At 39.8% G+C, this 22,638-nt stretch overlaps 1 protein-coding gene across 1 annotated transcript in view; it reads left to right on the forward strand.

Moving 5' to 3' along the window:
• NIPAL2 (NIPA like domain containing 2) overlaps positions 1-18,895 on the forward strand; it is a 140,566-nt gene extending 121,671 nt beyond the window's left edge. Inside the window, exons 7-11 of the mRNA XM_043979182.1 lie at positions 1,937-2,072; positions 3,936-4,024; positions 10,791-10,854; positions 12,329-12,423; positions 15,446-18,895. Of these exons, the coding sequence (XP_043835117.1) occupies positions 1,937-2,072; positions 3,936-4,024; positions 10,791-10,854; positions 12,329-12,423; positions 15,446-15,558 (497 nt within the window). The 3' untranslated portion in view covers positions 15,559-18,895. The remainder of the gene's footprint in view (positions 1-1,936; positions 2,073-3,935; positions 4,025-10,790; positions 10,855-12,328; positions 12,424-15,445) is intronic.
• The last annotated feature ends 3,743 nt before the right edge of the window (positions 18,896-22,638 follow it).

Here is a 22,638-nt window from a genome sequence, read left to right on the forward strand (position 1 = left end):
ACCCTTCCTCACTTTCCCATTTCTGTGGAGAACATTCACTCTTCTATCTGCTTCATCTCTTGTGGTCAGCTCAAATGCTGTCTGCTGCAGGAAGCCTTGCCCCGTCCCTATACCACCTGGAGCGTTGCCTTCTCAAGGCACTTTCCTTCTACTCTCTCTGTGTCTTGTATGCATTCTGTTCATTTACATGCTTTGCCCCTATGTAAGGACTAGGACTGGTTTTGTACTTGGCCTTTCTCTGTATCTCCCGAGCTTAAAGAAATTCCTGGAACATAGGAAGTGCTTGATAAATGCTTGTTGATGGATTGATAAATTGAATGGTTATTGATTCATTCCCTACATCTCTCCAGCTGTCCCCTTCTCTCACACAGCCACCACCATGGATCAAGCCCTCATCCCCTCTTGCCCAGACTGTTTCAATAAGCTCATAACTGGTCAGTCAGTCAGTAAGCACTGCCCACTATGTACCTCGGACTGCACTGAGCATTCAGGACACAAAGAAAGGCAAGACAGATCTCCCCACCTCTATTGTCTTAGGTCTCCCATCCATCCTCCACACAGCTGCCACAAGCACAGGACTGGCCATGCCTCTCCCTGGCCTCTGGTGGGCATTTAAAGTCCTTCAGGATTTGACTTCAGCACATCTCTCCAGGACTGTTGTGTGTTGCTCACCTTCACATACTCTTTCTTCCAGGTTAGTCACTGAATTTGCCTCAGTTTCCTCAACTATAAATAATATCACCTACCTCTAGGGGTTGTGGTGAGGATCAAAATGTGATAACATTTATGAAGTGCTTAGCACAGTGCCTGGCATACAGTAATTAACGATAACATTTATTTACTTTGACACTTATTTTCATTTACATGTTTATTTACATAATGCTTACTATGTGCCTAGCATTGTGCTAAGCTAAGCACAAAGCATACAAAGAAAAGAAGGCAAAAATCATCCCTCTTCTCAAGGGGCTCACAATCCAATGGGGGAGACAACATGCAAACAACCATATGTGAACAAGAGATGAAAGAAAAAGAAAGAAAGAAAGAAAGAAAGAAAGAAAGAAAGAAAGAAAGAAAGAAAGAAAGAAAGAAAGAAAGAAAGAAAGAAAGAAAGAAAGAAAGAAGAAAGGAAAGAAAGAGAAAGAAAAAGAAAGAAAGGTGGATGGATGGATGGATGGATGGATGGATGGATGGATGGATGGATGGATGGATGGATGGATGGATGAATGGATGGATGGATGGATGAATGGATGGATGGAAGGATGGAAAGGTAGGCAGGTAGATAGAGAGATACATACATACATACATAGGATAAATTGGGGGTAGTCCCAGAGGGAAAGCACTAAGATCAAGGAAGACTGGGAAAGGCTTCTTACAGAAAATGAAACTTTGGCTGAGACTTGAAGGAAGCCAGGTAAGCCAGAAAGAGAAATGAAGAGTGAAAGCCAGTAAAAATACTCAGAATTGGGAAATAAAGTGTCAGGTGTGAGGAACATTGAGGAGGCCAAAGTCAATTGATTGTATGTGGAGGGGAGTCAAATAAGCAAACTGGAAAGTTAGGAAGGTGCCAGTTTATAAAGAGGTTTAAAAGCCAAATAGAGGGTTTTTCTATTTGCTCCTGGAGTTGATAGGAGTCACTGGAATTTTTTGAATGGGGGAAGGGGCAACATGGTCATGCCTTCGCTTTAAGAAGATCAATTTAACAACTAAGTGGAGAATGGATTGGAGTGGGGAGAGACTTGAGACAAGATGAAAACCTGTACCAACATGGTGACAATTTCAGTATCAGAAGAGAAAAGGGGATGTATGTAAGAAATGTCACAGAGATAGAAATGACAGGATTTGAAAATTGATTGGCTATGGGAGAGTGGAGATGGTTGTTTATAATGATGATAACCAATAAATAAAATATTTTGTTTTTCTTTTCTTTTTTTTTTAGCCTCCTTGACTGTAATTTCAGTGAAGGCAGTCTCAAGCATGATCATACTCTCTGCGAAGGGGAAATTGCAACTAACTTACCCCATCTTCTATATCATGTCCATCATCATGATGGCATCTTGTATTTTCCAGGTCAAGTAAGTCAGCTCCTACATCCCTACTAATCTTTCAGTATTCTTCTCTGTTGCTCTGAGCATTGCTGTGTGTTGACGACACATGATGATTAAAGTGAGGTATAGCCAGCCCCTTTCCATGTTCGTCGAGCTCACGGGCTGCCATTCTGTCGTACTTTGTCATTCTCATCTCATCAGGAGGGGCTTTTCTCTCGCTCTCTCTAAACAGAACCTTAATGTCTTGTGATTTTTAAAGTGCTACATCATCCAGTTAAGTGCACTTTGATACTTTCCTGATGCTCTCTTACTTGTAATTAATATCCATGTTACATATATTGTCATTAGCAATAAATCACAGGGGTAAGTCTACATCCAGGGATTTCATTCTAAATATAGGAAATTCGTGAACCTTTCACCTTCATCTCTTAGCTCATGTTCATTAATTGCTGAGAGATGGAAGAAACCAGACATTTTGGCTGGGAGGGAAATCCTTTCCTAAGAACTTTTGCCTTCTACTGGAACTAACCTTGTGCTTGTCAGCCACTAAGTGATTATTGCATGGTGTCTAGTAGTGGCAGCATTATACATTTAAAATCTCTTACTTTCTCCCTCCATCCCTCTCTTTCCCATATCTTCCTCCCTTCTCTTTCCCTTCTCTCGATTGCTTTGATCCATTTCCCCACCCCCCACCCCCTTTCAAAGCGTGATTACTCCTCTGCCTGCTACGCTCTCTTGAATCAGCCATATGGTCTTTAAAAGAAGTTTTATGTTCCCCCAAAAATGTCACACAAAAATAACTTCTCAGTGGTCTAGCATCAGCAAATTCCTATGCCAGCTGGGGAATATCAGACCATGTTCAGAATGAGAAAGAGGAGAGAGAGAGAGAGAGAGAGAGAGAGAGAGAGAGAGAGAGAGAGAGAGAGAGAGAGAGAGAGAGAGAATGAGAATTCCCTTGCTCCAGTCTGTACACTGGCCCAGCTATTCATTCAGGAGATGTCCCTTCTAAACAAGGGATGTTTTCCTAAAGTGATTATTGAACAACTGTAGGAGGAATATGGAGAAACCCAACCTTTTGTCATTGTTGTCTTGCTTTTCATTTCTTTGCTGAAAAGAGAGAGACAGAGAGACAGAGACTGAGAGGAGGCAGGCAGCTTTTAAAATGTATGTGGAATTTCTAATGAGCACAGACATCTAGAAAGCCAGTGCCTATATTTTGCTATTCTCTGCCCTGTTAATCTTTTCTTCCCTGTATGTGAATTTTCTGCCCTGAAACAGACAAACTGGTGTATTGGGTAGAAAGCTGGCCCCTCTAATGCCAGCTCCATCCACTGAGTGGAGGGGCTCCCCAATCTTGACCCTTTGGAAACCTTAAAGGAGGGCATCTCTGAGTACCACAGAAACAGAGCAAGAACTGAAACTTGTGTTAGTGGCTGAAGCCAGTGGGAGGCTGAGCTATTCACATGTGCTCTACAGCTGGAGCACCGATCATTGTTTTTGAAACCTTAGACAAGTCTTTGACTTCTCCATCTTCTTCTTGGCGTGAGGCATGTCAATGGGCAGTTCGGCTATTCCCCAGCATCTGATGTCTAACAGATCCCAGTGCCTATCCCGATGTGATACTAGCTTGAAATACTTCCAACTGAAACTTCTTGTGGCCTCTGAACATGATTAATTACTTTTCATTATTACTGTTGTTGGTTTAAACAGACCATAAAAACTGACATCTGATCTCATACATCAAATGCATATAGGCTGTGACCGCTGGTTTGGAATGCTCTGTTGGTGTATTTCTCTTTGTAGTTATGGCTGAACTCCACGGACTCCTTAAAGTTCTTGCTAATACGAAGTGTATCTGCTCGAGGAGTCAATAACTGTCTTCTGTTCTAGGTTTCTGAACCAAGCCATGCAGCTCTACAGTACAACAACAGTTGTACCATTGAATTACATGTTCTTCACTACCAGTGCCATCATTGCAGGTAGGCATCTGAGTCATGGATATTGGATATAAACAAACATTTATTTCATACATTCAGTTCCACTCTACACTGTGTTAGGCATTGAGGATACAATGACGAAAGTAGAACAGCCCCATATATATATATATATAGTTGCTGATCCCAATCCCTTCATAACTTAATGGGTGGTCTTTAAGAATCTGAGGATTCTTTGAGGTGGAAGTGAGGAGAAAGCACCTTCTAGACCATCATGGTCTATGATCTAAGGAAAAGCACAAAGGTAGGAGATGGAATGTCACAAACAGCTAGCGGGCCAGCTTGACTAGAAGAGAAAGTTATGAAGGGAATAACATCAAATAAGCCTGGAGAGGTAGGTGGGAGCCAGACTGCGAAGGTTTCTAATGCCAGGCGGAGGATTTTGATTAAACATGATTAAATAATTTCTCCAAGCACAAATTTCTTTTGCTCTTGACTGAAAAGTGTTAGGTATTTGTTTGTTTTTCATGACTAAAATAATAATATGAGAAAAAATAACATAAAGTTAAGAAGCTTGGTCCAAACCAAAATACCATATATTCATTCAGCTGTAGTTTTTCTAAGTTTGACAATAGTGGCTTGTCCTATTATTTTTGGCCAACAGTATACCTGCCACATGTGTTTCAGAGGGATTCGTCTCCCAATGTAGAGTTTATGCATTTTCTTTATGTATCATGATTTCCCCATTTTTAAAATAGGTACAATCATTTTTGCAGTGTGACAGACAAGGGTGGCTTGCCAACAAACTATGCTCAGGAATAATTCATTAATAATCTGTTTCTAAGGGCTGAACTTTGCACTTAGATTCCAATGTTTCAAGGATCTGTGATCAGTTGGGATTCTCTTTGCAATTGATGCTGATTACAATCCCTCTATAACTAAATGGATGACCTTCAAGAATTGCTATAGCCAGAACATTAATCCCCTTAAGGCCAACCAGGTGGGAAACTTCTCAAAATCCATCAAGGCTTGTCCTAGGCAAACAGACATCCGCACAGCCTTTCAAGTAGGCCCATGCTCAAAACCATTCCAATTTGGTTAAATTTGCCCAGAGCTTACATTATTGTTGCCTAGCATTCAAGAACACAAGGCCACCTCCAGAACAGAAGGAGGCATGATGATAGAATTTTTGTGGAGGATCTGTATACTAAATTAAAGAAATAAAAGTCTAAGATGTTTCTAACTTTAGCATGACATAATGACTGGTGCACTGGTGGACTGAGGTAGACCTAAGTTTAAGTGTCACCTCTGAAACGATACTGATGGTGGGGGCTGGGAAAGTCATTTAAGTCCTCAGTACTTTGGACAATCCTCTAAACTGAAAAAGAAAAAAGTTATTGACCTACATTGGTAGAGGGAGTTTCCTCATCTGGGAATTCCTTATGCCAATGAAATCATACAATCCTTCTCCCCTAATATTTTGTTCTTATTGAGAATTTAAAACTCAGAGAATATAATAAAAAAGACAAAATATCAATATATAAATATAAATATATAGTCCTCTAAGTTCTCTTCCAGCTGTAAGAGAAAGAAAAGGATTAAGGTCAATATTGTTTACATGTTTGTTATAAAATTTAATATTAATGCACATAAGAAACTTTACCTTTTTTTTGGTTGGAGAGAAAATACAAATAGAAAGCTTAGTTTACATTAGTGGGAAAAGAGCATTCTATATGTTCATGTCAGGACTGGACCATCTCTGCTCAGCAGATTACTCAGTCAGTCAACAAGCATTTATTAAGTGCTTACTATGTGCTGGACACTGTGCTAAATTCTGGGGACACAAAGAAAAGCCAACCCCCCCCCAATTCCTACCCTCAAGGAGCTTGCATTCTAATAGGGGAAACAACATTCAAAGAACTCTGTTAAGTACAAGATAGCCGCAGATGAGGTGGAAAGTTATCTCAGTAGGAAGGCACTGGCAGTGGTGAGGAGAGAAGGGAGGGGAATATTGAGAAAGGCTTCCTGCAGTAGATGGAATTTGAGTTGTCTTTAAAAAGAGACACCAGAGAAGCCAGGAGGCAGAGGTCAGGAGAGGAAGTGTTCCAGGCCTGGGGAACGGCCAGAGAAAGGCAAGGAGGCCAATATTATTGAATCGTAGAATACGTGGAGGGGAGTAAAGTATAAGACTGAAAATGTAGGAAGGGGCCAAGTTATGAAGAGCTTTAAATGCCAGACAGAGGCTTTTAAATTTGATCCTGGAGGCAATAGGAGTCAGTGGAGTTTACTGAGGAGAGAGATGATGTGGGATGACATTCTGCACTTAGGATATTCATTTTGGTAACTTTAAGATACCAATCAATTAGAAGGGTTTTTTTTATAATAAACATTTTTATTTAAAGTTTTGAGTTCCAAATTCTATTTCCTCCCCTCCCCCCTTCTTGAGTCAGTAAGCAATCAGATATAGGTTATACATATGCAATTATGTAAAATATTACCATATTAGTCATTTTGTATAAGAAAACTAATAAAAGGGAAAGAAATAAAATAAAAAATAACATGCTTCAGTCTATATTCAATCAATATCAGTTTTTTCTCTGGAAGCAGATAGGATGCTTCATCATTAGTCCCTTGGGATTGTCTTGGATCATTGTATTGTTGACAGTAGTTAGGTCAATCACAGTTCTTCATCAAACAATACTGCTGTCACTGTGCACAACGTTCTCCTGGTTTTGCTCATTTCACTATACATCAGTTCATAAAAGTCTTTCCAGGCCTTCCTGAAATCATTCTGTTTGTCATTTCTTATAGCACAAGAATATTCCATTACAATCATATACCATAGAAAGTATTCTTAATAGCTAGAATTTCCTAGAATTAGGGACAACTAGCATGGTTTCACTAGAATGGAGTACATTATTGCATTGGCCAGCTTCCCATCCCAAAAGTATCCATTTCACCAGAAGCTACTAGTCACATGCCCTCTGAGGTATATAAGCCCTTTGCTGTAGTTTATTTAATTTCTATTTAGCTCCTACCTTATGCATAGCACTAGGTTAGGTATTGGGAGGGGGTACAAAAGTAATATTGGATATGGGACCTGCCTGCAACAGAAGCTTACTATCTAATTTAGGTAATAACTGATACACATGAAAGTAACAAACAGTATAACATACAATTAACAAATAATACAAAAAAACCCTTATCATTCAATGTTAAATTGTGTGGTATAACTGAAAAGTCTGAAAGATGTTCAAAAAGAATAAGATAATCAATTAATACTTAGTAAGCTCCTAAAATAGTCAAAAGCCAGGCCTTGCTCTGAAGGAACTTAAAATCCAACAGCAGAGACATTTTGTTGTTGTTGTTTGGTCATTTCAGTTGTGTCTAACTTTTCATGACCCCATTTGGGGTTTTCTTGGCAAAGATACTGGAGTGATTTGCTATTTCCTTCTTCAGGTCATTTTACCAGATTAGGAAACTGAAGCAAACAGGGTTAAGTGACTTATCCAAGGCCATACAGCTAGTATGTATCTGAGGCTGGATTTGAATTCAGGTTTTCTTGACTGCAGGACCCAGTGCTCTATCCACTATGCCATCTAGCTGCCCATAATGGGAGAGACAACAGATGAACAAATATGAATAAACAAGCTATACAGAACAAATGTTGTTGTTTGCCCTTCATTCTTAAAGAAGATCATGTCATTGGGGTGTTATCATGACTTACACTGAATTAAATTTAAGTGAGGGAGGGTCATGCAAATTCACCAGCCTCACTCTCTCCTCCAGAGCCATCTGGGTTCAGGGGTGAGATATACCTTAGGATGACTGGAGATGGCCCTCGATGCTTAAGGCATTTGGGGTTAAGTGACTTGCCCAGGGTCACGCAGCTAGTAAGTGTCTGAAGTGAGATTTGAACTCAGGTCCTTCCAACTTCAGGGCTAGTGTTCTATTCATTGTGCACCTATCTACCCCAGGACAAATAGGAAGTAATTAAAAGAGAATTTAAAGGGATTGGGAGAGGCTTCATATAAAAGATGTGACATTAATTGGGACTTGAAGGAAGCCAGAGATGATTAAGGACTGGGTAAGTCAGAGGATCCATGAAGGAGATGGTACTGGGGATGAGCCATGAAGAACTGGTAGTATTTGGATACCCAGAAGGAAAGGGGGACTTTTCAGGTTAGGGGAGCAACATAAGGGAGGGTGTGATAATGAGCTGTGAGGAGACTGACTTGAGTAGATCAAAGGGTGCATATTGAATGGACATTACTGCAAAATAATGTTGGGTGGGGACCAGATTCTATTTAAATACAATTAAAAATAAGCAAATTTGGGGGCAGCTAGGTGGCACAGTGGATAAAGCACTGGCCCTGAATTTAGGAGGACCTGAGTTCAAATCTGGCCTCAGACACTTGACACTTACTAGCTGCGTGACCCTGGGTGAGTCACTTAACCCCCATTGCCCTGGGAAAAAAACAAAGTAATTTAAAAAAAAAAGAAAGAAAGAAAGAAAGAAAGAAATACCGGGGGGCAGCTAGGTGGCGCAGTGGATAAAGCACCGGCCCTGGAGTCAGGAGGACCTGAGTTCAAATTCAGCCTCAAACACTTAACACTTACTAGCTATGTGACCTTAGGCAAAGAAAGAAAGAAAGAAAGAAAGAAAGAAAGAAAGAAAGAAAGAAAGAAAGAAAGAAAGAAAGAAAGAAAGAAAGAAAGAAGAAAGAAGGAAGGAAGGAAGGAAAGAAAGAAAGAAAGAAAGAAAGAAAGAAAGAAAGAAAGAAAGAAAGAAGAAAGAAAGAAAGAAAGAAAGAAAGAAAGAAGAAAGAAAGAAAGAAAGAAAGAAAGAAAGAAAGAAAGAAAGAAAGAAAGAAAGAAAGAAAGAAAGAAAGAAAGAAAGAAAGAAAGACAATTCAATTTAACTCAGTTCAATTGAAAGCATTAAGTGCCTGCTTTGTATACTGCACTTCCTAGGGAATACATAGAAGGGGGGAAAACCTACCTTCAAGGAGCTTACATTCAGTTGAAAACCAAGCAGCAAAATTTTAGACATAATGCAACAAGACACAGGCACATACATTGAAAGGTTTTGAACCAGGAAGTCAACTGATGAAAGTAACACTTAAGGAAGATCAGTCAGGCAGCAGTATGCAGGGTGGATCTTTGGGAGGAGAGAGGGAGGCCAAGACAGAGACTTGAAGTAAGTAGGCTTGGACTGGGGTTTGGGCAGTGAGAATGGAGAGAAAGGGATGGTTTTTAAGAGCAAAAAGAAGCAGATTTTGATGACTAATCGAAGGAGAAGTGTAAACTAGAGAGAGAGTCTGAAATATTTGAAGACAAAACCTTCAGCCAGATCAAGACATTCCTATTTGTAGGCATTCACATGAGTTATGCATAATGAATAACAATTGTTATGTGATATGATGTGTATATACAGCTGAAAACTCCTCTTTGGTGTTGTCTCCCCCATTCAAAAGTGAAGTTCCTTTGGAAAGTGAAACATCTTACTTTTCAGTTTGTATCCCCAGGGGCTTAGCAAGTGCTTGGCACATGGAAGGCACCTAATAAATGTTTTTTTCATTCATTTTTATGTGTATAGATACTTTACATGGTGAGGTTTTTCTCTTCCACTTTTAGAATAGGTACAGGAGAAAGGAGAGGAGTGACTCAAAGTCATGCAGAGGTTCAGAGCATACATGTACTTCTATCAATATAGACAGCTAGTGAGTGGTGCAAGTGGATGGATGGATTGGACTGAGAGTTACTTCAAATCTGGTCTCAGTCACTAGCTGGGTGACCCTGAGCAGCTCTCATAACCAAAGCTTCCTTATCCATAAAATGGGGATTAATAAGAGCATCTACCTCCCAAGGTTGTTGTAAAGATTAAATGAGATGATACTTGTAAAACACTTTTGTAAATCTTAAGGTGCTCTATAAATGCTATTCTCATTGTTATTATGTCACAAAACCAAAATTGTATGACAATAAAGTATTAAAATTATATATTTAGTTATCAGCAGGGCAGCTAGGTGGTACAGTAGATAGAGCACAGGGTTTGAAATCAGGAAAACCTGAGTTCAAATCTGGTTTCAGATGATTTCTAGCTTTGTGACCCTGGGCAAGTCACTTAACCCTGTTTGCCTCAGTTTCCTCACCTATCAAATGAGCTAGAGAAGGAAATGGCAAACCAGTCTATTATCTCTTCCAAGCACCAGATGATTTCAGAAAGGCCTGGAAAGATTTGTATGAACTGATATATAGTGAAATGAGCAGAACCAGGAGAACATTGTACACAGTAACAGCGATATTGTTTGATGAAGAACTGTGAATGACTCAGCTATTCTCAGCAATACAAAGATCCAAGACAATCCCAAAGGACTAATGCTGAAGCATACTAGCCATGTCCAGAGAAACAACTGATTATTGATTGAACACAGACTGAAGCATGCTATTTTTTAACTTTCTTTTTAAAATTTTTTCCCCTTTCATTTGAATCTTCTTTTACAAAATGACTAATATGGTAATGTTTTATATAATTGAACATATATAACATATCTGATTGCTTACCATCTGGGAGGGAGGGGAGGGAGGGAAGGAGGGATGGAATTTGGAACTCCAAACTTTAAATAAGTTTAAGATAAGTTTTAAATAAGTTTATTTAAAAAAACAAAAAGATAGACATGACTGAAATGACTGAACAATAACCTTTACTTAAAGCCAATACTATCACAATATCATTTTTAGAAATGAATTCTAGGCAGCTGAAGGCATGACACATAAGTAATTCTTTTCATCTTCGATCCCACTCTAGGAATCATATTTTATCAGGAATTCCATGGTATAGCCTTGCTTGGTGCATTCATGTACCTTTTTGGGTGAGTATTCCAGAGGCTGGATAGAAAGCTAACAAATTGAGAGGAAATTTGCCTTTTTGAACTACTTGAATGTGGAATCATATTCATTTATATTCTTGAGTATCATGTATATGGTATGGGTGCTATACATGGAGCGTGGGACATTAGAAAATACAACCCAAATCTTAGTTCTTAACAAAAAGATTTTTCTAAAGTCAGCATCCCAGGCATTATTCTTTATCTTTGGATAAGTGATGTGTCATTAAAGTGTTTGTCTTTCTGAGAACTCCAGGACAGTCAGGTATTTTCTGTTCTATCATAAGCTAGAAAATCAGTAAATAACCTGCCATCACATGGCTCTCCATCAGAGCCTGTATCAGACCCACATAAATCTACCAGACGTTCCCTAGCAAACACCCCAGGCGTATGTTAGGACCACTTATGCCCTGAGGGCCACTCAGACAGAGGGCTGCAGGCTCAAGGCTGGAGCTAGGGCTTAATAATATTCTATATTTGCATAGTTCTGCAGTTTTCAAAGTCCTTTGATAGGGGACCCCACTATGGGGGTTTAGTGAGTATAATTCCTGATACTCACCCCTACCTGAGAAGATTGGTAGCCCTAAAAAGGCTCTACATTTTCCCTGAGCTCTTGAAAAGAATCAGATCACTATTGAGCATTCATTAGGCATTTACACTATGTCAGACACTGTGCCAAGCACTGAGGATATAGACATAAATCAAAGTGGTCAGTGTATAGGATTTGTTCCCTCATACATGACGATGACAGCTTTCTGACCACTTGATCTTTTTTTTTTTTTTTGTGAGGCAATTGGGGTTAAGTGACTTGCCCAGGGTCACACAGCTAGTAAGTGTTAAGTGTCTGAGGCTGGATTTGAACTCAGATACTCCTGACTCCAGGGCCAGTAGTCTATCCACTGCGCTGCCTAGCTGCCCCCACTTGATCTTGATTACCCCACAAAATTCCAACTTGAGTTTTATTTGGTTGGGGTTTTTAACTCTCCTCTGAACAGGAAAAGAGTCTACTTGAAAATGCAATTTCACAAAATATTGAGTAAGGCTGAATTCCTGGATCAGAACCCTGTGACTGATGTTGAGGCCAAGGACAATGAAATGTCCTAGAAAATTAAAGAATCATTTAAAAAAAAAAACATTTGTTGAATACCAGTAATAGGGATGGGCATGCAGAGCAATGGATAACACCTCCTCTCTGCCCAAAGAGGCTAGGGTTTGATGTAGCCAACCAGATGGTGGAAACATGGGGCAAGGATTTATGAGAAGCCGCCCAATGCTCAGCTCTGGGTGCAAGCATCCTCAGCCACAGCAAGGATGAGTGGCAGCCAGCTCACCACGAAGGAGAAACAGAATGAACAAAGCCATTGGAATTTGTGTTGCTACTGGGAGTAGGAGGTTCCAGTTGCTTTTTTGTTTCAATGATGGATAGTTCCATTTTTCTTGACAGTCACTGTTCTTGCAGGTGTTTTCTCTCCTTCTTTGGAGTGGTTTTGGTCACAAGAAATCGAGAAAAGGAACATTTACAACAATCATACATTGATTTTGGACAGATTCCAGGTAAGATTTTAGACTCTTTGACTCTTTCAGAGAAAATCCAGTCACTACAAATCATTCCACCCACAGGCATTTTTTTAATGGGTCAGAACTTGGGGATACAAAAGTAAAACAGTCCCTGTCCTCAAAGAGCTGATAGTCTACTGAAGGAAACAGTGTTTTCACAGATAAATAAATATAGGATATTTATTTATATAGGATTTATTTAAATATAGGCTACTACAGCAACAACAACAAAAAGGGCACAGTCATGGAAAGATATGCAAAGGGAGAGGGGGACAAGACTCTTTCTGGATGACAGGTGCACTGTAATCACCTGTTCTGTCTCAGGGAGCTGATTGTTAAATTTTTAGTATGAGCATTTACACCCAAAAAATCGGCAAATGCTATAAATCAGGGCCTAGATTATTGCTTCATAGATTATCTAGACTTAATAAAGTGATAGAGAAAATGTTAATAATGCACATTAAATTTTAAATTGTGTTATGCATATGTTTTGTTTTGTTTTTTTCCTGGAGAGCCAGTTGTTAAACATTTACCAGCACATCCCTGGCCATATGATACCGTGTTGAGCTTTCCTGGAACTTCTACACCACTAGGCCTAGTTCTGTCCTCTGAGGCCAAGTAGAACAAGCTTAATTCGGACATCTGTCTAAAGATGCATCTCCCTCATTCTCCTAATCACCACCTCTGCTATTCAGGTTGTCACCATCTTCCCTAAAGTGTACTCCGCAGAAGGAAATAATATATGCTATCTATGTCTGGCTGGTCACCCTCTTAAGGCTCTAATCTCCAGGGGAAAAAGAAAACCATCGAGGAGATTCTCATAGACTTACACACTGAAAATATGGCCAATATAGTGTGCCACTGAGCAACAGATAATGAGCCACAGAAAAGGTGGCCTCTGTGGAAAGAACTCATTAACTATCAACTTATAGTAAATACTTTTGGGGGAATATTCTCATGTGACATAACCACAAGCCTGGGGGAAGTAATAAATTTAGTAGGCCAATAACAGAAAGTGCCTTATTTTATTACATGCATAGTGTGGGCTATGGGATCTGCATAGGGAAAAGAAGAAGAAACAGCAAGCTAAAAGTTTGTGTGGGCTAGTAAATGTTTTATCAACAAGCGAAGCACTAGAAAAAACTGTAGTTAGGGAAAAGAAAATAGGACTTGAAATCCTTTAACCTGAATTTGATTTTTTTTAAACAACCATTTTAAAATTAAGCATCTATTATGTGACGAGTATGTTAAATGTTTTATGAATATCATCTCCTTTGATCCTCACAACAACCTTGGGAGGTAGGTGCTATTATTATCCCCATTTTATGGTTGAAGAAACTGAGGCAGACAGAGGTAAAATGACTTGTCTAGAGTCACACAGATATTAAGTGTCTGAGACCAGATTTGAACTCAAGTCTTCCTTTAAGATCAAGACTCTATCTCACTGTGCCACCTGACTCAGACACTTGATATATAAAGTCCTATCTGGCATTTAAGCTCCTACATAACCTCTCTCCTTTCTGCCTTTCCAGTCTGCTTAACCCTTTACTCCCCTCTGCACATGCTATGATCCAGTGACACAGAGCTCCTGGCTATTCCTTGAACAAGCCAATTCATCTCCAGACTCCAGACATTTTTAGTGATTGTCCCCCTTGCCTGTAATATTCTCTCTCTCCACCTCTACTGCCTGACTTCACTGGCTTTTGTCAAGATGCTGCTCAAATCTCACAATCTGCTAGAGATTTTTCTCAGTCTGTCACCTACTAGTGCCTTCCCCTTCAAGATTACCTGCCTTCTACTCTGAATGTATCATGTATGTTGTGCTATTCAATCATTCAGTAGCGTCCAACTCTTTGTGAACCCATGGACCATGGCACATCATTGCTATCCATGGGGTTTTCTTGGCAAAGATACTGGTGGGGGTTGCTATTTTCTTCTCCTGTAGATTAAGTGACTTGCCCAGAGTCACACAGTAGTAAATGTATGCATCCAGATTTGAACTCAGGTCTTCCTTACTCTAGGCCTAGAGCTCTATCCACTGAACCACCTAGCTGCCTCCAGTCTAGTATGTACCTAGTTATTTATATGTTGTCTCCCTCATTCAAATGAGAGCGCCTTGAGAGGAGGTGGCTGGTTTTTGTCTTTCCTTGTAGCCTCAGCACTTTGCACAATGCCCAATACATTTAATAAATGCTTGTTGACTTAACTATGACCATGGGCAAGTCGAGGGGACTTATCTCTAAAACTAGAGGAGACCTCATAGGCCAGCTAGTACAAACTTCCTGTTTAATAGATAAGGAAACTGAGACCCAGAGAAGGTAAGTGATTTGCCCAAAGTGACACAGGTGTTATCAAAAGTAGGATTCGGGGGGCAGCTAGGTGGCACCATGGATAAAGTACCAGCCCTGGATTCAGGAGGACCTGAGTTTAAATCCGGCCTCAGACACTCGACACTTTCTAGCTGTGTGACCCTGGGCAAGTCACTTAACCCCAATTGCCTCACCAAAAATGTAGGATTCGAATCCAGCTCCTGACCCTTTTGAGTCCATAGACAGTATTGTTTTCACTATATCACATTGCTTCCCCACCCTTTTGAGCTCCAGTTATCTCACCCAAGAAATAAGGATATTTCCATCAGCAGCCTTATAGGATTGTTGTGATGGAAGCACTTTTTGAACCATTAAAGTGCTATATGTGTTTACTTAATAGGGACATATTCAAAGGCAACATCACATGATGGATCAGAAAGTCAAACGGAACCAAGAAGACCTGAATTCAAAATCCACCTTTTTTTTTTTTTTAACAGATACTGGCTCTGTGACCCCGAGCAAGTTAGTTAAGCTCTAATTTTCCCAGGCTATAAACCACTAACAGTTTCTGATCAGCTTTGGTAGAGGGAAGATTTCTCTACCCAAGAAATACAAGCTCCTGAAATTACTGGTCTGGACCAAAAGGGGGAGGAGGGGAGGGACAGAAGACTTGAAGGATTTTTTTTTTTTAATTTTTCTTATCCCCGCAGGGAAACAAATGATGGATAAAATCCAGCCAGAGTCCAACGGCCAAACCTATGGAACCTTGCCCGATGAGAGCAGGTCCGTGAAGAGCCCAGGAGGAGAGAAGAAAGACATCTGAACGCCAAGAGGAACATTTGTTGGCCTGTTATTCAATACCACCTTTAAAGCAAACTGCACATGTCCTGTTTGCGGCAAAAGTCATTTCATGGTGACATTTGTTCATATTGTCTCAGTGTTTCCTGCCCCCTCTCCTCTTGGGACAATCATGTGCCTGCTCAGCTTTGAGAAATTAATGCTATCTGAAAACCGAAAAAGTCCAGAAATGTAATCTGAAATTACTTTAATGCTCCAGACCTCTGACTAGTCATCATTTATTTGTCCTTGTAAAGTTTAAACACATCATAGATGAGTGTCTGTGTGTGTTCGCATGTGTGTGCGTACACACGTGCAGGTGCATCGTATTTCATATTCAAGCCAAACATGTCTTTTGGAGGAATTAGTTTCCCTATTTTATAATCACTTCTTACCTACTCCTGGCATACTTCTAAGAAAGAGAGACTTTATAACCATTCCTTCTTTTTTTTATGAGGGAGAATTATTTAAGGCATACTAATAAAGAACTAATCCTTGGAGTCCTAGATTAGTTTGGTGAATCATCTTTTCTAAAAATCAAAGCTTTTGCAGTCATCCTTTGAAAATTAAGGGCCTTTTGTAGACTGGATCTTTTTTTCAGCAGTACACTCTAATTATGGACCTCAAAGCTTAATATCCTTGGCTGTTATATTAAAAAAAAAAGCCAATACCCTATTTAAGAAGGAAAGTTCTAATAGGAAAGCATACTTTATAATGCTAAATAATGCTAATAACTGATATTTATATAGTGCTTTCAAGTTTGAAAATCCCTTTCCATAAATTATCTTATTTTAACCTTGTAAGAACCTTGTGAGGTAGGTAGGTAGGTACCTAGTTTATAAGTAGGTAGGTATCCCCATTTTATAGTTGAGGAAAATGAAGGTCAGGGAGGTGAGATATCAGAGACAGGATCTGAACCCTGGTATTTCTGATTCTCCATCTATTATGCCACACTGCTGAATTTTTCTATAAAAAATTAGGAATATAAAGATGCAGATCCTTTTAGCTCTGATGCTCTGATATAATCATTGAGTTTGAAGAGAATCTTCATGTGCTATATACATACATTTGCCTTTCATTGTGATGTCTATGACAGACTGTGCAATTTGATTTTTTATCAGCACAGATGTCAAAATTCTATTAAAATTATTAGTGATATTCTCAGCTGCCATGTGCTGTTTTTATTGAACGTAATTAGTTCAGAGATTTAAAAAGTCATTCTAGGTAAAGAGAGACTTACACTGCTGAAGAGCTGAATTTCAGTTGAATTTTAACCTGTATTTAATTATGGGAAGAGCCTATACATAAGTTGTAACTTTCCAGAGTTCATAAGCTCAAGACATATTGAGGTGGGCATTCTGTGACAGAAGATCACCTTTGATCACCTTTATTTTCATGCAAAATTGATTCATAGTGGGTCACATATAAATTGAGTTGAACAAATGTTTCTTAAGCTTCTACTAGGCACAAGATATCATGCCTGGTTCTGTAGAGAAGATACAATAGTGAGTATGATCATCTGGACCCTCAAGTAACTCAAAGTCTAGTAGATAAGGCATAAGTTATTGTTGTTTCATTTCAGTTGTGTTCTGCTCCTTGTGAACCCATTTAGGATTTCCCTTTTTCAGCTCATTTTTACAAATGAGGAAACTGAGGCAAACAGGGTTAAATGACTTGAACAGGATCACATAACTGGTAAGCGTCTGAGGCCAGATTTTAACTCCTAAAGATGAGTCTCCCTGATTCTAAGCCCAGTACTCTATCTGCTGAGTCACCTAGCTGCAAAGAATAGGACATGTATTTGAATTGCTATAGTACAAGATAGAATGTTGATGGAGTTCAATTCAGCAAATTAAAATTTTGGCACCTACCATGTGCAAGGCATATGCTGGGGATTCAAAGAGCCATGGTTACAATCCCTACCCATTCCCTCTTCCAAATGCCATTTAGCTGGTCCCTTTGATAATATCTCTCTTAAAGCACTCCCTCCTCATTTCGGCCTCTTGGAAGCCCTGACTTCCTTCAAAACACAGCTCAGGTACCATCTCCTAACACTGTTAAAGCTTTAGGAGTTTATTTTAGATGAAAATAAATCTCCAAAGAGAAGAGAACAGCCCAGACTGACCCAGACCATCCTGCTGTTAATTTGTCTCTGGACTTTCAGCTCACTGACCATCTACCCCAAGTCTTTGTTTTGATACTTAGCTAGTGCTTTACAGGGTATCCCATCATTCCCTGATGGTGCCTTCAATCAATCAGCAAGCTTTTATACTAAGTGCTGGGCACTGTGCTCTGGGGTTATGGACAAAAGTGTCCCTGACCTCAAAGATGTCATTCCATTACAAGCAGGAGAGGAAGAAGGAGGCAATGTGTATAGATATAAATAAAATGAGAATCTAGTACAAGTTCATGCCCAGTTGGTTTGCTAAGATGCTCCTCCACCTGGAAGACAGTGAAGTAACTCTTTCTGGGAGAATTGTTATGATGAGTAAGGGAAGTGCCTTGGGGAGACAGACTGTGGAGCATGTGTAGACATTCTTAACTTATTCTTTTTGGCAAACCACATGTGAGAAGAAGATGCCAAGGCTTTCAGAAAAAGCCTGTCAACTTCAACTATGGTCTCTATCTCACTTACTTCTATCGTATCTCAAGAACTCCTTCCCTCCTAGCATTCATTGAAAGGAGGGTAGTCTCCAATCTTGGGAATTTCAGAAGGTCAGGAAAACCAGTAGTTTAATGAACTGGGAGGCTAGTCAATGGCCCCTAATAAATGAGGAAAGTGTAGCCAATGACGGCAGAGAAAATGCCACCCATAATCCCCTTAGGGTACCCTAGAAACCTGAAGGACTGACATACCCTGCTTTGACCTTGAGGGAACAGAGCCAGAGTGACCATTTAAACTGACTAGCTTTTTCAAAGGCATTTTTACTTCAAAGATATATCAAGAAGAAACATACAAATATTTCCCCCTAATACCTCTGAGTCATATGCCACTGGTAACCACTGTTTATCTTGATCCACTAGAGGAGAAAATGGCAAACCACTCCAGTATCTTTTCCAAGAAAACCCCATGGACAGTATGATCCATGGAGTCATGAAGAATCAGACATGATTGAATGACTGAACAACAAGTAGCGCAAAACAAATACAGGGTGGGATTAGCAGAAAAACTACACTGGGGAAGAACTAAATTTTTCAGGATATTATATATTTGTTGTTGTTCAGTCATGTCTGATCCATGGACTATTCTGGTCTATGGAATTTTCTTGGCAAGGATACTGGAGTGGTTTGACATTTCCTTCTCCAGTGGATTAAGGCAAATGAGGTTAAGTGACTTGCCCAGGGTCACTCAGCTAGTAAGTGTTTGAGGCTGGATTTCAGCTCAGGTCTTCCTAACTCCAGGCCCAGCACTCTATCCACTAAGCCACCTAGCTGCTCTTTACACAGCTTTTTATACAGGGCCATTTAAATATGGAAATATGTTTGACATGACTTTACATATATAATTGATAGCATATTGCTTGCCTTCTTGAGGGGTAAGGGAGGGCAGAAGGAGGGAATTTAGAACTCAGAATTTTTTAAAATGAGTTAACATTTTTTACATATAATTGGGAAATATTTAACAAAATAAAAAAATATATATTATTAAAATACAAAACACTTTGAAGAGAAAGTAGGAGAAATAGAAAGAAGATGTAGAGAAAAGGAGGAAAGAATGGAAAGGGAAATGAGAGTGATGCAGGAGAGTCATGAGAAAAAAGTCAACAGTCTGAAAAGCCAAATGGAAAAGGAGATTAAAAAACTGTCTGACAAAACAAAAAATAAATTAATTAAATTAATTTTTAAAATACAGGGCCATCTTTGGCATCCTTAAATCCCTGAATGACTAACATTTTTCTATATAAAGGAAATGAAAACACAAAACATGGTATCTTTATGACTGTTTATATTCCTCACTCCTTTTGGTAGTTCCCATTTAGATCACCACCTAGCTAGATTAGAAAAGTCCCAACTGAACCCACACTCCAGGTTGATAATAGTGTAGGGGATGAGTAATAAGGCACCTCCCATCCAGCAGATTAAAATAGAGGCCTTTACCTTCTGCTTATGTCTCAGTTTACACGCCTGCTCACCCTATAATTTGCAATACTTATGTGAACAGGATCACCCGAAAAAGAAAATAAAGGAAAATTTTCCTAAAGCGGTGACTCAGAATGTGGGCTCCAACTTTTTGCCCCCTCTGGGTCCTGGGGAATCTGTTCAGTAGTTGAGAAAGCAGAAAAGGCCAGACAGGTTTAATAAATTATCTTTATCTCTGTCAATTGATAGAATGTGAGATGGACTCCAGCAGAGGCGGATGAGGTGAGATGGGCAAACAGTGACGCATAGCTAAAGTGTTCAGATGGATTGAAGGAAGCATAGTTCCTGAAGGCAGAAATACTTCTGATTGGCAGGCTGTCACCTCCAGAGGCAGTCTATCTAGGCAGGCAGCACCCGCCTGTGTCACACTCAGCTGTCTCCTGGAAATGTGCGTGATGGTTACCAAAATCAGCCCTTTCAGCAGCCACCAGGGATGGTTTATTGACATTGTGAAATAAATAGGCTGTCAAGAACAGGCCTTTTACCTGAATAGCAGGAGATTCAAGTACCTTCCTGTCGGGGGTGGTGGTGGGTGTGGGTGTGCTAAGCCGGTGAGGTTTTGCAGTATTCTAAGTTGGTCAGTGACCCAATCCTTGAGTCAAATCCAGCATTATTATTTGGAGAATTGTGACCTGGCTTCAAATTGTCTGGCTCATCAATGTACTGATTTTCATTACCTTCATGCCTCTTCGAAAGAAAAAAAAAAAAGAAAATCTGCATGTACAGAATTTCCACTAAAAAAAATATAGACCAGTCTGAGAATATTAAATTTAGGTTGAAATGTTTTAGTCCTTGCTGCCTCTTATTACCTAGCACTTGGAACTTGTGAGACCCAGGAGACAAAGTTCCCACCCAAGAATCCTTGGGTCCACCTCCTTTCTTTCTCATCAGCCCTGGGGTGTAGGACAGTTTGCTTCCTACTATGCCAAGAGAGTCTTTCACTTTGAGGAGACATTGCTGAGCCCAGAGAATATTGTTTTTTCCCTAATAAGGGATAAAATCCATCCTCCTTGTCAGGGCTTGTTGAGCGTTAAAGACCACCAATTCCAACATAAAGGACAAGTGGCAGTCCTGAAATCTAATAAATGTAATGATCCTGGAGTGGAACCTGCTAGACCAGGCCTCTGCCAGAAATGTCACTGAGTTCTAGGCAAGATGGTCTCCATGTTCCAAGAAAGAATCTCCTAACCAGAGAGTTGGCAAGTGGACTCATGTTGGTGGTTTAACTAAGTCAATCAGTTGCTAATGGGGCCCAGAACTAATGGACCGAAGCCACTTTGCACATTTGAGATGTTAATATACAGACACACAGGATAATCCCTTCAGTATGCTTGAGTCCCTACCTTCTGATCCTTTCTCCATGGTTCTAATTTGAATAACAACCCCAGCAATTTTGTGGTGCCTTGGGCTATAGGATCTCTATCCAAAGCACCTCACCTAAGCCTTCTAAATACTAACACTGGCAAGGAGACTAATCCACTCAAGAGCTTGTAGCCAGCAAAGTCAGGGTTTGGGGGCTTTTTCTCCTGCATGTTGCCTCAATAATTATCAATAGTGTAAGAAATATCACCAATTTCCCTTCAGGGGAGAAGTACAACTTAAGAACACAGTGCCCTTTTGAAGACACATCTACCAACCCTTGATGACATTTTTAACATAGATAAAAAAAATTATGGGGGCACCCACTAGCTGCACAGTAGGGTGCCTCCTTCTCATGAGAAGAAAATAAAGCCTTTGTCACCTCAAAAAAAAAAATTATGGAGCTCATCATGACTCACTTCACTCACTTTCCCAGTTGTGTGTGACCCTCTGCAAATCTCACCAAAACTATCCACAACCTTGTTATTTGTCTTTGAAGGACTTGTCAGTGCTAAATAGACACTTGGTCATACGACCTTGGTCTTCCTCTTGGCATGAGAGCAGATCTTAATGGTACAGAATGGTGGAAGTGGCAGGAATGGCTAGCAGCAAAGAAACATGTTCAGACTCGATGCAAGGAAAAACTTTCCAACAATTAGACCAAGGGCTCTTAATTTTTTGTGTGTGTCATGGACCCAGAGGTGTGAGCTAGAGCCAGTTCAAACTGGTTTGTGAGAGCTGATTATTAAATGATTCATGTGGGAACTTGTGCCTTTAAAATCAGCAAATGCTACAAAGAAGGGCTTGATTTTATTGTTTTGTTGATTGTCTAGACTTAAGAAAATGATGGAGAAAATGTTAATGGAGCAGTTTAAACTTAAAAGTTTATCTTATGTATGGGGGGGGGGCGGCATATGGCTGATTGTTAAACATTTACCTGTATACCCCTGCATGAATCCCTTTAGCATTCTGGAGATGCCTAGGGTTGCCTCTTCAGAATAATGTGTTTGAATGCATAAAGTAAAACACATAATACATAGGATTACCATGGAAACAAATTGTATTCAAATATAGTTATCAAAAAAATTTTAATAAACAAATTCATGGACCTCAGGCTAAGAATTCCTGAATAAACACTATCTCAAAATGTATTGGGCTGTCTTTGGAGGGAGTGTGTTCCCACTCCCTAAAGTTCATTAAGCAGAGATTGGATGTTGTAGCCCAGTGGTATAAAACTCAAATCGAAATGGAGGTCACTAAACCATACATAGGGATCCTTGTTGGCTGCATATTGACTTTAAAAAACCACATATTAGCATCACCTATGTTCTATTGTATTTTCATTTTGTTAAACATTTCCTAATTACATCTTTTTTTTTTTTTTTTTAGTGAGGCAATTGGTGTTAAGTGACTTGCCCAGGGTCACACAGCTAGTAAGTGTTAAGTGTCTGAGGTCGGATTTGAACCCAGGTACTCCTGACTCCAGGGCCGGTGCTTTATCTGCTGTGCCACCTAGCGGCCCCTCCTAATTACATCTTAATCTGGTTTGGGCTTCATGTGGGAGTGC

This window comes from Dromiciops gliroides, chromosome 1 (assembly GCF_019393635.1).
Source record: "Dromiciops gliroides isolate mDroGli1 chromosome 1, mDroGli1.pri, whole genome shotgun sequence".
NCBI lineage: Eukaryota > Metazoa > Chordata > Mammalia > Microbiotheria > Microbiotheriidae > Dromiciops > Dromiciops gliroides.